The sequence below is a fragment of the Phacochoerus africanus genome, chromosome 1 (genome assembly GCF_016906955.1).
Source record: "Phacochoerus africanus isolate WHEZ1 chromosome 1, ROS_Pafr_v1, whole genome shotgun sequence".
Lineage (NCBI taxonomy): Eukaryota > Metazoa > Chordata > Mammalia > Artiodactyla > Suidae > Phacochoerus > Phacochoerus africanus.
Window position 1 is genome coordinate 174592204 of NC_062544.1, and position 17892 is coordinate 174610095.

The 17892-nt window shown below is 42.1% G+C and overlaps 1 protein-coding gene across 3 annotated transcripts in view; it reads left to right on the forward strand.

Annotated features, from left to right (window-relative positions):
- The window catches only part of ARHGEF26 (Rho guanine nucleotide exchange factor 26), a 133087-nt gene that overhangs the window by 103195 nt on the left and 12000 nt on the right, over positions 1–17892 (forward strand). For 2 of the 3 annotated variants that reach the window (XM_047785115.1, XM_047785125.1), the window contains one exon: positions 13185–13394. In XM_047785115.1, the coding sequence (XP_047641071.1) occupies positions 13185–13394 (210 nt within the window). Of the gene's footprint in view, positions 1–6271; positions 6392–13184; positions 13395–17892 lie in introns of those variants that run through there. The other variant, XR_007135591.1, reaches the window with a different exon arrangement.

Here is a 17892-nt window from a genome sequence, read left to right on the forward strand (position 1 = left end):
CCTCAAAGTGAAAACCATTTAGGACTGTTTTTGAAAAACTTTTGCTCTGTAAAGGGAGAAGGTTTTTTGCTTGTTTCTATTCTGTATCGCTCTTTTAGAAAAATTTTTATTAGTGTGTAGTTGATTTACAGTGTTGTGTCAATTTCTGCTGTATTTTGTACCATTCTGTCAGCTAATGTTTTGAGCTGCAAGTAAAAATATACCCACACAAAAGGGTTTAAGCAATAGAAATGTTAAATTATCACACACACGCACACACACCCACAAGAAGTCAGGTGAGATTGGAAAACTACACACTCCATTCCCCTTTGGAAGATTCACTGGTGGAGCACTTAGGAAGGCTTTTGGCTACAAGTAACAGGATCCCCAAAATAGCAGTAGCTCAAGCAGTTCAGACATTGACCTCTCTCACAAAACGTGAAGACCGTGGGTGAGCAGTCCTGGTCCAGCGGTCACCAGTAACTCAGCCCCTTTGCATTCTTCAGATACACAGTGTTCTGTTCACTTCTGGCCCCTGTGGATGTAGCTTTATGGTTACAGGTGGTTTCTGCCTGTCCAAGCATCATGATTTCATTCAAGGACATAGGAGGGAGACAAGGGTGAGGAGTAGAGCCAGACCAAAGGCTATTTCCTAAAGTGGCTTTTCATTTTATCATCAGAAGAGAACCTTTCCCAGACAGTCTTCAGACAACTTCTTGTATCTCATGCATTGGTCTTTGGTCACAAGACTTGTCCTTAGAAGGGAGGTTGAGAGAGACAGCATATGACAAAGAGGAATAGGAGAGCCATGATTATTTTAGTTTGGCCATGAATTAGGGAAGGATGGCAGCCTGTTCCAGCCACAGCTCAGAAACCCTCTTTTCCACAGAATATCAATTAACATTGAGTAGCTTGGAAAACAGGAAGAGCTCCTTAAAAGAACACTTTGCCTTTAAGTTAAATGGGGTGGGGTAGGTTCAAAAAAGAGAAGTGATTGGAGATTTATATCACACAGCTGTGGTTCAGGGGTGTATTTCATTGGCAGTGCCCTTTGGCTCCCACCAGCCCAGCTGTGCCCTTCAGCACATCTAGAGCACACAGGTAGATTGGCCTGGTCTGGTTATTGGGCACAATCCCAGAGAATGCAGAAATGTAGTTATCTTGTTATCCACAGCAGTAAGTGTAATCATGTTCTGATTTCTTTCTTTCATTCTTCTCCTGTATTTTGTACCCACAAATGATCTAGCTATGATTTTTAGGGGCAACCCTACTGTTTGATGAGTAGTAGATTAGTAATAAGAGTCGATCTTATCGAGCATCACCATGAGCATTCACTGTGCTCAGAGTGTATATGCAATGTATCATTGAATCATCATGGCAGTTGAGTATTATTTCCATTTTACAGATGAAGACACTGAGGCAGGGAGGGAGAAAATCTTTTTTGTAGGGTCTCTCAGCAAAGCCAGGGTTCTAATCTGAGCCTTTGACTCCAGAACCTCCTCTCTTAACTTTGCATTCATTACTTTCCCCTTCCTCAGCCACGCCTGTGGCTTGCAGAAGTTCCCAGGCCAGGGATCAAACCCATGCCACAGCAGCAGCCTTAGCCACAGCAGTGACAATGCCAGATCTTTAATCTGCTGTGCCACCAGGGAACTCTTGTATCCATTACTTCTTAATATCATTTTTCATCTTTCCCCCATCCTGTAATGTTACTGTTATTATAGAATAACATCCTGTAGCCTAGAAACGTGTATCTTTTTTTGTTTGTTTTGATAATGACCTTTTTCAAAGTGAGTTTTTGTGGAGTGAATATTTTAAAAGTATTACTGGTTGTGGGAGAAAATCAGAACTCGTTCTACCCAAACTGCATTTGTGAGTGTTCCTCTACCTTTAGCTAATCAAGTGTCAGAGGGAGAGGAAGAGCGTTTCCTTTTAAAAACATTTCCTTCCTTCAGGTATTTAAGGCAGGATCGTTCCACTTCCTGATTCCTAGTTCCATAAATACTGTATATATTGACGTAACTTGAACTCTGTGACACATTACAGATCCTTGGGTTTTAAAAAAAGGATTTTCTGTAATAGAATCCTACCCGATCATTGTCATGAGTTCAGAGATTTAAGTTAGAACTTGCACTTTCCTAAGTAGTTTGAATGCCCAGTAGCTTAAAGAGTGCAGGCTCCCTGGAAAGGGTCGTGGCCTGATTCAGCCCCGTTTTGATGGCTTTCCCGTTATAGAAAGCACAGGCCACCTGACATTGTCCCTCTGCTCTGCAGAATCAACTCTTCCTCAGGAAATTGACTTTGAGTATCTCAGATGAAAGAAAGGCTTTGACTCAAAGTATTTTTATTCCTGGAACATAGAACCTGGTTGTTTCTAACTACTTGGATCAGCCTCTAAAATCAAGATGGGAGGCAAATATCATATGATGTCACTTACATGTGGAATCTTAAAAAAAAAATTAGTAATACAAATGAACTTATATATAAGGCAGAAAGAGACCCATGGACTTAGGAAAAAAAAATTTGTGGTTACCAAAGGGGAAAAATCGGAGGAGGGATAAATTAGGAGTTTGAGATTGGCATATGTAGACTACTGTATTTAAAGTAGATGAACAACAAGGACGGGTATGGCCCAGGGGACTATATTCAATGTCTTGTAATAACCTAAAGGGAAAGATTCTGAAATAGCATGTGTATGCATGTATATGTGTATGTGTGTGTGTGTGTGTGTGTGTGTGTGTGTGTGTGTGTAAGTGTGCTGTATGCCTAGAACCAATGTATTGTAAATCAACTATTCTTCAATTAAAAAATAAAAATAAAGTCAAGATGGAGAGGTGGCATGGGAGAGAAATGAGAGCCCCATCTCTTCTTCCTCCTCCTCTTTTTCTCTTGTCCCCCCACATACCCTTGATCCCCTGACAGCATAGTTAGGGTATTATTTCCTCTGTCAGTATTGCCAAATTGTCAGTGTTGACATTCAGTGTCAAAAGCTTTACCAACTGAAGAGCTCCCGCGTGGCTCTGCAGGTTAAGGATTCTGTGTTGTCACTTCTGTGGCAAGGGTTAGATCCCTGGCTGGGGAACTTCTGCATGTTGCAGGTTCAGCCAAAAAAAAAAAAAAAAACCCACACAAAAAACTGCACCAACTGAGAAGCACCGTCTCAGGGGTCTGTGAGTCAGACAGAACTGCACTCAAATCCTGGCTGCGTGACCCTGGGCAAGTTGCCTTTAACCTCCTTGGTGCTCTCATCTGTAAGATGGGGATACAAATGTCATCATCTTCCTGGAATGTCTGTGAGAGTTCAATGAGATAGTGCACACCAAGCTCTTAGCACAGTGAAGATTCCCTGCTGAGGGTCTGATTCCTGCTAAACAGCATCATCCTTCCCGGGATTGTATCTCTCTCTCTCTCTAAAGATTTGGCACAAAGTATTGTCCTTCTGCTTCTAGAATATTTTATTGTTTTGGAAGAATGACTTGAAATCTTAAGCCACTGCTGTGCAGGTGGAGTGTTTTTGCCCTTCAAGGCCAAACCTGGATTACATAACACCTCTGAAATGTGGCCTTAGGAGTAAATACTTTTAACTCCATGCCTCTCCCTCCCCAAGACCCCATGTCAGGTGGCAGGTGAGGGATAAGCTTTTATTTCTTCTATAAGTTGATGTGAATCATGAATACATGTTTATAGTAGTGATGTTCTTGTAACATCCCTCACATCCTATTAGGAGACACTAACTTTGCAGCTGACAAAAGTGAATTCAGGGAGTTCCTGTCTTGGCTCAGCAGAAATGAGGATTCAGGTTCGATCTCTGGCCTTGCTCAATGGTGTAAGGATCTGGCATTGCTATGAGCTGCAGTGTAGGTCACAGATTCAGTTCAGATCTAGCATTGCTGTGGCTGTGGTGTAGGCCAGCAGCTACAGCTGTGACTTGACCCCTAGCCTGGGAACCTCCATATGCTGAGGGTGCAGCCCTAAAAAAAAAAAAAAAAAAAGAAAAAGAAAATGAATTCAACATACTTTCCCTTTCGTTCGAGGAGGTCAGTGGAGATAAACCTGGATTGAAGTATAGGGGTTAGGGGTTATTTCGAGCTACCAACTTCCGAAGCTGCCTACTTGCTCTTCAGAACTTTGCTTAGTTCTGGTTATGCCAGGGAGAAAGCTTCTAATGCTGGAAAGGCCCTTGGACCTGCTCATCTCCTTGCTAAGGACCATGGGTTCAGGATGTCCCATGGGACCAGGAAGTCCAAGGTTGTGGAATCAGGAGATCTGAGGGGACAGGATGGGGGCTTTCTGATCCTGTACTGGGTCACTGGCCATATTTTTTGGTGATGGCGAATCACCACAGATCCTTATCTTACCAACGTGTGACCCTCACCTCCACTGTTCATTGTGTTCTTGACAATGAAATAGGAAGTGTCTGGCATGTTTGTTAGTCTTCAAAATTGTTTTGAAGAACTGAGCAAATAGGCTTTTTGAAATCAGTTTCTAGGTAAATATCATGCTTGGCTTTGCTGATCAGAGCCCCTGCCAAATTATGAATTTCCTGACACAGGTATTTATCTTTAATTATGCTTAGTGCACTTTCTCATTTGCAAAGCACCTCTAATTATTAGGCTTTTAACAAAATGTCAGGCAGTTTAAAGGCATGGTATTCTGCAGGAAAATTAAAAATAGTAGCTAGTAACATTTACCTGCTGTGAATTAGACATGGTTGTAAGAGCTTTACATGTGACAAGATAAGAAACGTGTTATCTCATTTAATTCTCACAACAATCCAAAGAGATAGGTATTGTTACCACCAGTTTACAGAGGAGAAAACTGAAACAAGAGAGAATCAGAAACTTGCTTAAGATCACAAAGAGAATGAGTAATAGAATTGGTATTTTTACCAGACATTCTAAATCAAATTTATACTCTTACCTGTTATATTGTACTTCATTACTTTAAAATTATATATTATTCCATTAAAAATTTGTATAATTCTACAGATTTTCTTCTCATGCATCTTTTAAAGCTGAGTGTCAGGCTGGCAAATTAGAGGACAGTTTCTTACTCAGTGGCATTGCTTTTCACTTTCTCCACATATCATTGCTCATTTGTATTGAGGGATGCCAGTGAAAGCTAGGAAAAAAAATGTCAATGGCTAACTCTGATTACCAGAAAGTCATGGAAAAAGGGCCAGTAGTGGAGGAAGCACTGGGTTCATCAGGGTGGTGAACTGGGCCATGAAAAGCGCATTTACCATGGTGTACATGTGACTGAAAAAGCCTGGGCCTCAGAGCCTAAAAGTATTCTGTTGCTTTCTGACTGTGTGACCTTAGGCAAGTCACTAAGCATCTCTGAGCCTCAGTTACCCATCTCTAAATGGGAAATATGATTTATCAAAAACTCACTTTGCTGTATACCTGAAACTAATACAACATTGTAAGTCAACAAAAATGATGCTTATGTAAAATTTGCACAAATATATTAAAAATGAGAAAAAAGTATCATTAAAAACCCTATAAAAGTAACAAAAATAAGAAAAAAATTTGTATAATTCTAAAACCAAGCTTTAAAGTTGAAATCAGTCATGTGAAAAAGCATTTTAAGAGTTCCCCTGTGGCTCAGCAGGTTAAGGATCTGGTGTTGTCACTGCTGTGGCACAGGTTTGATCCCTGGCCTGGGAACTTTTGCATGTTGCAGGCAAGGCCAAAAAGAAAGAAACAGAGAAAGAGAAGAAAGAAAAGAAAGAAAGAGAGAGAGAGAGAGAGAGAAGAAAGTTTTAACCTCTTAAAGTAAATACCAGCATAAGCCAATATCCTCCATCCTAGAAATATTTAACTAGGGTATTCTTTTTTTTTTTTTTTTGCTATTTCTTTGGGCTGCTCCCTCGGCATATGGAGGTTCCCAGGCTAGGGGTCTAATCAGAGCTGTAGCCACTGACCTACGCCAGAGCCACAGCAACGCAGGATCCGAGCCGCGTCTGCAACCTACACCACAGCTCATGGCAACGCCGGACCGTTAACCCACTGAGCAAGGGCAGGGACCGAACCCGCAACCTCCTGGTTCCTAGTCGGATTCATTAACCACTGCTCCATGATGGGAACTCCTAACTAGGGTATTCTTATTCCAGTGAGGCACAAGATCAAGTGTGGGGATTTAGCAGTAATGTTTTCAGAGGGGAAGAGAAACAAGTTGAAGTCTGCAGAGGAAGAATTCTAGTGCGTGTCTTGAAGGGAAGTCGGAACAATCTCTTTGATTTTTTTTTTTTAAAACCTCATGGACTCCTGTGAATCTGCACACTGGGAAGATGGCTGGGAGAAGAGCAGAGGGGCTAGGAGAGAATCTTAGAGAATGACCATAAAAAAAGATGATTAAAACTGTGGCCGAAGGCATTAGAAGAGGAAGATGGAGTTTCAGGATGTCACAGGTACACACTCTCATAAAATCCTGTAGATGTCAACCAGAATGGTGGTGACATCCAGGTCATTGCATTGTGTGGGATGTTGGGCTGCAGCTGCCATGTGTCAGTCCCAGTCTTGGAAACACTGTAACTTTAAATATATGTTTTTAATGTATCATAGGCTTAGTTCACTGATTTTTTTCACTATATGGTTGTTCTTACATTTTTTTCTGTATGTTTTAGAATCAGCATGACTGTTCCCCCTCCATGTTGCCCCCCACAAAGCCCTGCTTGTATTTTCAATGATATTATGCTAAAATTAACGTATTAATTTAGGAAGAATTGATAGCTCTTTGAGATCAAACTTTGCTATCCACCCAGGCCTTATTCTAAAGTATTTGAAGGCTGTCTTCATATAGAAGAAACTTAAGTTTAATCATATATATTTTGGAGGGCTTGGAGCTAATTATGAATGGCTTCTTCCATATATTTTCTGAGTGTTAGTCCTTCATATATAGAAAAGCTTTTTTTTTTTTTTTTTTGCAACCTAACCACTTTAGTGAATTTGCTCTCACCTTGTTAATATATTTTTCAGTCAACAATGTTATCTGCTAATAGTCAGTTTTTTGTAGGGCAAAAAACCATTCCTTTGCCCAAGAGTCCTTTGCCCTTACCCTTAGGCATCCACAGACACCTGCAGTGATAATAGTCTCCATATCTATATTTATTATTAAATTCTTTTAAATCTTGAATTGCAAAATATTTTGGACATACAGAAAATTATGAATATCAAACACTAACATACCTATCATCCAAATTTAACAGATACTAATTTTTTGCTATATCGTTGTCAGATTTCTTCTTTTTAAACAAAAAGCAGTTTTATCTACAGCCTCTCCATCACCAGCCCTTCTTCTGCCCACTCCTTCCCAGAGTAAGTCTCCAGCTTGGTGTCTATCATCCTGCAGTCACTCCTGCATAGGTACATATGCAGCTTTGGTATTCTAAAACTATGTGCATGTTGCATAAGTTGTAAATGTCCTGATTAAAACTAATAAACACATGCTCATTATGAAAAATCCCAACTCTGTAGAAATTTATGGGAGAGAAAGGTACCGGTGCGCCATAATAACCCGTTAAGATATAACTGCAGCAGTGAAGATATAACTGCTTTCACAAAAAGTGCATCATTTTTTAGCCCTTGCTGTTGGGCTGCTTGTAGTAGAAGCAAACACTCTCTGAGCTGTTTAACAAAACAATGCCTTCCGAGGGAAGAAGAGTTGAGGTATTTACTTACCACCCTATCCTGTTCTCTACTGATAGGTTTTTTTTTTTTTTTTCCTTGTTAAAAAAAGAAAGGATTAACAAAGGTGGTGGGGAGTCTAAGTGGATTTCAGCAGGGAGACTCATCCTTGTTTATAGCCTAAAGCAACAGACCGCTATAGACTTGATTGCTGTGCCTGATAGGAGCCTCTGCCTGCACAAAGCCGCCATTTGTCTGATGAGCAGCTGGTCCACTTGGACCCCATCTAAGACAATCAGAGGAAGTCTCCATATAAACTTCTCTGTGCAAGCGAAGGTGGTTTTCCCATTTGTCTTTTTCTGAGTGGCTTGACTTCCTAATTACATGCCCCAGATTGTTTCAGAAACTGTGTAAACCATATGTTTGTGAAATGGTAGAAACAAACATGGGGAAGTCTGATTAGCACAACTTCCCCCAGGAAAGGGGGTTGGTATCTTTCCAAGCACAGCTGAGCTTGCTTGATACTTACTGGATACGGGCGCATCTGCAAAGGAGGGAATGGTTGTAGAGAGCAGCACCTGTGACTGTGGATTTGCCCCTCTTCCTTCTGCTTAAGCACTAACTTTAACAGTTAGCCTTCTGTAGTCATTGAGAGGGATGGTAGGTGCTGGCTGACGGGAGGAGACTGAATTTCATTCAGTATATTGCAGATTCAGATAGGGGGAAAATGCTGTTTTGGAACTCTGTGAGATTAAGTGTGTGAATGAGAGAGCAAGAACATGCTAGCCAGAGTGAGTTCCTTTTCAGTTTTTACGATGATCAAAGCCTAAGTTTTTTTTTTTTCTTTTCAGGTTTTATTCCATTGGGTTTGAGTAATAGCTGACAAGGATAAATAATCAACTTGACTACTGTTAAAGGAAATCAAGTTTTGTTTATGTTTGATTCATTAAAGGAGTAGTGAAGAAGTTGTAGGTGTTATATATAGTAATGAAGCAGTTTACGGGTCTAGATAAAATCATGATATTGGGTGACTGCTCTTGAATCAGGTTTTTGTTTGTTTGTTTTGTTTTAAAGCAGAATTGTTTCCTGCGTCCTGTTTTTGGATGCAGAGGTCAAAACAGTGGGAAAATGCCGTGTTTGGGCACTTCAGCGACCCAGATGTGCAGGTGTGAAGAAAGGGGTACCTTGAGGTGAACTCACATAGCTGTAAATAAGGTGGGCCAGTCGTCATTCCAACTGGACATTTGAGAGGCCAGCAGGCAAAAACTGGGTCAAAGGTCACCCTCCTTCTTAGTAGCATTGTGGTTGTCACGACTTAAGAGAACAATTAGAAAAACATTCTATTAATTTGCCTCCTCCTTCTGACTCTACCCCCAAGAGACAAAGATTCAGTGCATTGAAGAAATACAGTAGCTGGTATTGTTTGCATGCAGGCAAACACTAGGGAAAAGAAGAACTCTGAAAATAAAGAGGAAAAGAGACAACTAGTTTATTCATATTCATTTAGTTTCCTGTGAACTCTTGGTCTTGAATTCTATTGGGAACTACCTAGTAAGTAAGGCCACTTTATGAGGAAGTTGAATCATCTTGAATGATGGCTTTATAGCATAGATTTCTTTGCCTTTTGTTTCTTTGGGAATACAGAGAATACTTATGCAGTGTCATTGTGTAGGGCACTGCCTAAATACCCAAGTGCACAATATTAGGGCGTTTGGATTTCTCTGTCTGAAGAAGGATTATTTTTAACTGAAAATGGGTGCCTTTCACTAAGAAGTCTCTTTTTAAAAACCCATGAGTTGGACCAAAAGAGTAACTTGGAGATGCAGCGAGAAGATGGTAATAAGGAAGGCCTCGTTCATCTTGTTTTGTCTCTTGCTTTTGATGTTGTTGAAGTTTTGATTTGTTTTTTTGCTTTTTGGTCCTGAGTCTTGGACTATTAAATCTATGACTGAGAAACCCAGGGAATATTATAAGCTTTACCAGCTATATGGTCAGGCCATTCAAGATGGCTGTTCTCTTGCTCTCTGTACATCTCCTGCCTGACCAGGCATGTACTCACAGGAAGGTGCTCGCCCCCTGCCCCAGCTAGTGATCCTTCACTGGCCACAGTGGTTCCACCTGCTAGTTGATTAAAAGGAAACACCTGCCCTCCTGAGGTTTTAACTTTAGGGGCTGTGTGGGCCATGCCGCAGCTACTGTTTCCCTGGAAACTGATGAGACCACCAGATGTCACTCCCCCCCATAAAAGGTAGCCTCCTTCTCCCCCCCCTCCCCCCCAGTAAAGGAGACTGCTGCTCCGTCCTATCTGCACGCTGGAGTGTGGCTCTAAGACCCTTTTGTTCTGGATGCATGAGCGCCCCTATCCAGTAAGCCACTGATATCTCTGTCACTGTTTCCTAGAGCATTCTTTGGTCTTGAGGCTGGGAAGTTACAAGGTTTGCAGGTCTGCAGAATGCAACCCATTAACTGCTCTGCCAAAATCAACTGCTGTGTTTCTAGTAAAATACAGTCTTTTAAAAATATAGCATTATTTCTTTGTAAAGTGTATTAATCTTTTATTAAAACCATGTGGGAGGAGTTCCCGTCTTGGTGCAGTGGTTAACGAATCCGACTAGGAACCATGAGGTTGCGGGTTCGGTCCCTGGCCTTGCTCAGTGGGTTAACGATCCGGCGTTGCCGTGAGCTGTGGTGTAGGTTGCAGACGCGGCTCGGATCCCGCATTGCTGTGGCTCTGGCGTAGGCCGGTGGTTACAGCTCCGATTCAACCCCTAGCCTGGGAACCTCCATATGCCGCAGGAGCGGCCCAAGAAATAGCAACAACAACAACAAAAAGACAAAAGACAAAAAAAAAAAAACCATGTGGGAGTTTCCGTTATGGCTCAGTGATTAGGAACCTGACTAGTATCCTTGAGGTTGCGGTTTGATCCCTGGCCCCTCTCAGTGGGTTAATGATCCAGCATTGCTGTGAGCTATGATGTAGGTTGCACATGTAATTCAGATCCAGTGTAGTTGTGGCTGTGTTATAGGTTAATATCTGTAGCTCTGATTTGACCCCTAGCCTGGGAACTTCCATATACTACAAGTGCTGCCCTAAAAAGCAAAATAAATAAATAAATAAAAAATTTGTGAACTTTGATGATCCTCACGTTCATATGAGAAATTTTTTTTTTTTTTGTCTTTCTTAGGGCTGCACCTGTGGCATGTAGAGGCTCCCAGGCCAGGGGTCCAGTCAGAGCTGTAGCTGCCGGCCTACACCAGAGCCACAGCAATGCAGCATCTGAGTTGTATCTGGGACCTACACCACAGCTCATGGCAATGCTGGATCCTTAACCCACTGAGCAAGGCCAGGGATAGAACCGGCAACCTCATGGTTCCCAGTCAGATTTATTAACCACTGAGCCACGATGGGAACTCCCTGATATGAGAAATGTTTTATATATTCTGAGTGAGGTTGTGCTGCCCTGTAGGTACTCTCAGGAAGCTTTGGAGATGATCTTGCCATGGGAATTTTCAATTAAAACAGATCATTACCCTAGCGACAGACAGGCTTGATCAACAGGCAGTATTTTACTTTTTGTAAATGATATAACTATGTTTGCTGGGTTTTTTTTGGGGGGTGAGCAGGAATCTATCAAACTAAATTTAGAAAAGATTATAAAGTTTTAAAGGAGAGTTACAAGGGAGTGGTTGATAGTCAGATGCCCAACACTGAAGGAAAAAAATTCTAAGAAATCTTGAGCAAAATGGCCTATTCTGAAATTCCTAGTAGTCAGGCACAAGGATTTTTCTTTTCTCATAGCTCCCCTGAGTTCCTACATTTACATTTATTATTAAGAAAGGTAATTTGTGATCCTGGAATATATTAGAACATATTGCCTAGTCATCCATTTATTCAAAAGTGGCTGCTGAGCTCTGCCTGTTTAACTGAGGGTCCAGATGCAGAAGAGAGGGGAGCTGCATTTAACAGAGCTTGGCTTTGCCAAGGAGATGAGTGTGTATATGCAAGGAGTAGTTATAACCCAGTATCAAGAACTTCAGGCTGGATAATTGATTAAGCATGAATGAGAGGACATGAAGTATTTAAGGATGGAGAGAAAGGTGGTGGAGTCAATGGATTGTAGGAATGGTAGGTTAAAATTGTTGGGTTGTGGATTAGAAAGAGGTGACTCGGGGAGACAGGTGGTGCTGGTTAGACTCAGGTGTTTGGCATTGAGATTACAGAGGCTTGCAGTTTGTGGTGATGATGGGGTCAATCATTGAAGGGGAAGTCAAGGAACTGAGAGGCCAGGGTGAAGGAAGGATCTACCGCATGGAAGTTCGAGAATGAAGTGGTGTTGGAGAGAGAGAGTAAGCCAGCAGCTAAACTCATGAGTGAGGATAAGGCATGGTGCAGGGGTCCAGAGACGATAGTGATGATGAGCTGGAGATTGATGGCGTGAGCTTCAAAGTAGTGGACTTTCTGGGAGGAGGAAAGTGATCATTTTCTAGAAGAAGAAATGATACTCAAACAGGCAGAGAGCCTTCAGGGGAGGCTGTGTTCTCCAGGAAGAGCCAGGCTTTTGTTAAGACAAAAGGTAAAGGGAAGAGTTCCCTGGTGGCTAGTGTTAAGAGGACTCAGTGTTGTCATTGCTGTGGCTCAGGTTTGATCCCTGGTCTGGGAATTTCTGCATGCCATGGGTGTGGCCAGAAAGAGAGAGAGAGAAGAAGGAAGGAAGGAAAGAAAGAAAAGGAAGGAAACAAGGATAGAAAGGGAAGGAAGGAAAGAAAGGAGAGGAAAGAGAAAGAAGGGAAAAGGGAAAGAAAAGGGAGAGTTCAGAGAACAGACTGAGGATTTAGAAGATTTTGCTGAATTCCCTAAATGAAGTGAATTTCCAGAGGATGCAGTGGAAGGGTTCAGCAACCAGCCAAGGAGCTCAGGGAGGTAAGGCCAGATTAGGCATGTTCAAGTGCTCTGGGGGAGGGAGTACATCAAGGGTGATGAACAATACCACAGGTGTTGGTCAGGAGTGGGAATAGAGGGCATGGCGGGGTCAGGCCTGGTGGATTCAGAAGCAGGTGATGAGGCTGTGCATTTTGGAGAGAAGGATGGGTTGGGGATTTTCTCAGAAGCAAGAAGACGTCTGGGGCCCTTCTTCCCTCTTGTGCCTGGTGGTTTGTGAGGCTTGATACCCAAAAGGTAAGTAGGTTTGGGACTCCCTCTTCATCCTGCAGATGGAGGCAGTAGAAGTATTCCAGCATTACCACCATACATGCGTGTCTTATTTGTTATAACCACCCCAGGATAATGTAAAATGAAACCTATAGGGTTTAATAATTGTTTTTAGTACTGCTTTTATACCTGAGATGTAATTTAATATACTGTAGGAAAATAGTAATTAACACATTTACTTTTAGAGGATTCTTTTGATTTGTCATTAGTAGATATAATTCAGAGTCCAATTCCTATTTTAAAATAAATTGTTCTTCCCCTTCTTTCCTTCTCCTGCCACCTTCCCCCAAAATGTGCATTGAAAACCAACAGCGTCTCAGTCTTAACCATTGAATTACTGATGTGTTCCTTTCCCCTTTTCCTTACAGTGAGGAAAGTTACAACGTCAATGATTATTCTTTAAGAGATCAACTACTGGTGGAGTCTTGTGATGGTGAAGAGCTTAATTCTTCTCCAGGGAAGAACAGTTCCACAATGCTTTATTCAAGACAGAACTCCGCCAATCACCTCTTTACACTGACGGTCCTTAGTAACCATGCGAATGAGAAAGTGGAAATGCTGCTGGGGGCTGAGACACAGTAAGTATGTGCAGGGAGAGGGTTTCAGGATATCTGCTATCCATCTTTCCTACCATCTGTGGTCCACAGACTGTGTAAGAATAGTGAACACTACTTGCTATTTTTTTTATTAATGAGCACACATTATGCACCCAGCATAGGGTCTGGGTGCATTATACAGATGCTCGTCTTCTTATTGTGACCCTCTAGAGATGGATATGGTTATTTTGTCCCCATGAATCCTGGTGGATGTATTGCGCTTTATGTGGTAGGCTCTTATAGAGTGGTTTAAAAATCATTTTATTTTAATTGTTGATAAAAATTGGACCCAGGAGCCCTAGGAATATGATTTAACTGAGAGTTTGATTCCAGGCTATAAATTTTCTTAGCTCCTATAACTGAAGTCATTGTGCAGTCAACTGCCTTTGGCCAGGCAGCACAAAGCCCAGTGATTTCTGTCAAAAGAGATAACTGAGATAGGGGAAATAATGTTGATGAACCCTCTTTCTAATCCAGAGTTTATGCCCAGGCAGAACGGCCATCCTGTTTGTGCCTGAAGGTTCACCAGTGGTTAGTACGCAGTCCATCCTCACACGGGATGAAGGGAAGGGGGCGAAGTTTTCAAGTCCACCCTCACTGTTACCAGATCACACTTGGATCCCCTTGGCCACGTGCAATAAAGCCAGTCTACTGACACCAGGTTGTGGTGAAGGAAAGTGTGGCATTTATCATAAAAGGGCCAATATGTAGGGAATGGGGGACTCCCAGTCTAAACCCCTGACCTCCCAGAAGAGTTTTAGGAAAGCATTTTTAAAGGCTGGTGAGGAAGGGGGATCTCACGGTGTGTGATCAGCCTGTGCACACTTTTCTGATTGGTTGAGGTCGAGGTAACAGGATGGTTAACATTGTCAGTCCTTAGGTACCAGTAGGTCTGGAGGCTCATGATCATCAAGCAGTTAGTTCCTTCCATTTTGGTGGGGGTTTTAGGATCATAAAACTCAGGAATGTGCATCAGATATTGTTATCTGGGTACTTCAGACAGGAGCTAACGATATGGGGGAGGGTTCTGTCCTGGGAAGTCCCCATAGGGTCCTGCTTACTTACATTGTGATTTTGTTCATTTAGAGATAGTTGACCAATTGGTTTCTTTGGAACCTGGGAACCTCCTCTTGGAACAGTCATCCTAGGCAGGTATTATGTTGGGTCGGAGGGTGGAGTGTGGAGGGAAAGAAGGTCCCTAGTTCTTGGCCCTCTGTGATTCCTATACCATCTCCCACATGGTTCCTACAAGGTGTGAATAAAATGGATCAGCAGCTGGTGAATTGTAACCCTGATTCTGTGACAAAATCTTAGCAGAGGTCAGCCCAAAAAGGTAATCTTCGCTTTTTAAAGAGCACTTTAATAGGATCCCTGGATCGTTAAAGAGAAACATAAGAAAAGAGAAAAAAGGGGGAAAACCATCCCCATAAAACAATAAATGATCATTTCATGTTTTTTGGCACTAGAAATAACTTTTCAAGGGGTGAAGAAAAGGCAGAGGGGCAGGGTGATAGAAAGCTCTTTGAGATTTTGAAGACAGACAAAAAAAGAGTATTTCAGCTGTGGTTGAGAGCTGACAGAGGGAGTGAATAAGAAAAGGAGCGGCATCCTCTGTGTTTGTATATAAAACAAAGAAGTGCCTCTTCCTGAGGTCCCAGAAACCTTCCAGGAAGCTGCTGGAAAGCCCTGCCTCATTCCAAGGATGCTCCCCTGTGTCTGCCCCTCTGGGGAGGCACTTGGGTGGGTGTGGTACTTGCTGGTCTCTGCAGGTGACAACAGGAGCCACACCCTATGACCAGGGCTGGAGAAGGCATTCACACCCATGACCTGGACACACCCACGACCTGGACTCTAAAATTCATGGTCCCCCCCTTGGCCCATGAAGACAGACACAGACCTAGACTTCCTCTGTTTGGGGAATACTCTCTTCAAGAGAATTTAGTACATTTGAGCTTTGGACCTCAGGAGACTTTAAGGATGAGAAGTCTTTGGAAATTACTGCTCGTCCAGACGTTCTTGAGAATCCTCTGAAAGATTTTCTTCAGTCATTTTTAGTAAGGGAGAAAGTGTTGTTGGTTTCGCTTTGTGTTTTCCTTTTCTCTGTGTATTGTAAGGATTGTTTATTCTTTATTCAGGTCTTGCCAACATTCCAGCAGAGCTTTTCCTGACTGTCTCATCCATAATTTATGTGATCTCTACTGCTGGTTTCTGCGATGATTCCAAGAGAGTAGGCAGTAAACCGGCATGTCCGGCTCTTTTTGCACCAAGGGAAGATTCTTCCCTGGACGTTCTGTAGCCTTTGTTCCAGCTTTTTGCCTTTTGATCTTGCCATGGACTGAGTGGATGTTCATTTCCTCAATCAGAAATGTTCTCAGAATATCTGTTTATGTCACCCATAAACTCGTGGGTATGACTCATATGTGTAGTTCTTTAATGGCAAGAGAACATTCCAGAAGGGGCAGGGGGCAGCTGTCTGGGTGTGGAAGGAGTTACTCCCCTCTTCCCCATCTCAGTTACAGTTAAAAAGTAAAGAAATGAACAAATACTTTTAAATACACAGGGAATAAAATAGCATTGGTTCCGAAAGAAAATATATGCCGGCCAAGATGCACTTAAAAAAAGAAAAGGGCTATTTAAAAGTCTAACAAGTTGGTATTTACTGTATTTGGAAATGTGCAGAACAACTCTGGGCTACCTAGTTTTTGAGCAATCAGAGTTTTGGTCTATGTAAATGTTTTCTTTGCTTCTAAGATTTGCAAAATGTATAGGTATGCTTTTTAGTTTTATTTATTTTAGAGCTGCACCTGTAGCATAAGGAAATTCCCAGGCTAGAGGTCGAATGAGAGCTACAGCTGCCGGCCTACACCACAGCCACAGCCACAGTAATGCCAGAGATGAATCGCATCTATATGACAGCTCACAGCAATGCTGGATCTTTAACCTACTGAGCAAGGCCAGGGATCAAACCTGCACCCTCATGGATACTAGTTGGGTTCATTACCACTGAGCCATGATGGGAACTCCTAGCTTTTTTTATATGTGGTTAAAATGGTCCATTAGCAATCTAATGGAGAAAACAAGGTTTTCACCACCAATCTGGCTTCAAATAATTGCAGAATTTCAGACCAGTCGTATATATTCTTTGGTTATTTTTTGGTTTGAGAAAGAACAGGATTCAAACCTAAAATATTGACCTTCTTCAAAAAACTGTTCTTAGTAGAGGCCACCTGGGGATATATACACAATGTTAAATCAGCAATAGGAAGGGTGCAGCTGTTTGGCACAATGACAGTTTAGGTATCAGAAGACAGTGAAATCGTGGAAGAACAGATCAATAGCTTTGATTACATGGAGTGCAGAAAAGCTTGCCAAAAGGAACTGGGGCAAATGCTTAGTGAACATCTGGGATGGGGCTGTGCCAGGCACCAGGCCAGCTTGGCGCTTGAAGGGACCCTCAGGTGTTTGGAGAGAAGGGTGGCATTTCAGAGCGCACAATTAGGATGACTGTACATCTTGGTTTCTTTGGAATCAGTGTTGTCTATTGTTCTAGCACAATTAAGAATAGCACCCTTGAGTTCCCATCATGGCTCAGGGGAAACGAATCTGACTAGTAACCATGAGGACACAGGTTCGATCCCTGGCCTCACTCAGTGGGTTAAGGATCCGGCGTTGCCATGAGCTGTGGTGTAGGTTGCAGACACAGCTTGGATCCCGAGTTGCTGTGGCTCTGGATTAGGCCAGCAGCTACAGCTCTGATTCGATCCCTAGCCTGGGAACTTCATATTCTGCAGGTGTGGCCCTAAAAAAGACCAAAAAAAAAAAAAAAGAAGAATAAAAGAATAGCACCCTCTTTGACTCTCAAAAGGGCCTTTAGTTAATAAAATGTGTGGAGACCCTAATTATGGGTCTATAGTTCCCTCCTCATTTTTTTCCCAGATGTAAGACGAGACTCAAAAAGGTGATGTGATTTGCCTAAAGTCATAGGAAGTGAGTTACTGTCAAAGATGGGACTAGACCTAGACCTTCCTGAATCTAGTGTTCTTTCTAATTCCTAACAAATTTTAATCCCTTTACTAAGAAGCTGCCAGCCAGGGGACTGTTCCGCCCATAGCTTGCTGCTCAGCTTGACCTTGTTCTGGATTTGGAAGGGAAACTCCAGGAAGCTAGTTGTTATTAAATGTGAGAAACTTCTAAAATGTGTGTTTTTTTGGTTTGTTTGTTTTTTAAAGTCCATAGATTCTAAAAAGGAAAAAGTTTGTGGTAAATGTAGGGCATTGTATAGTTTGAAATATTTGATAAAATGCTAAATAGATGTCACATCCCCCAAATTATTTTCCACTTAAAATTCCTTATTGTTCTTTTGTCTGTGTTTTTTGCACTTCTGCAATGCCCTTCTCAGAACTCCTCCAATTACCAAATGTCTCATTTCTCAGGGCGCACACCATGGGCCAAGTCTTTCTTCTGCAAGGAAACCCCTCAG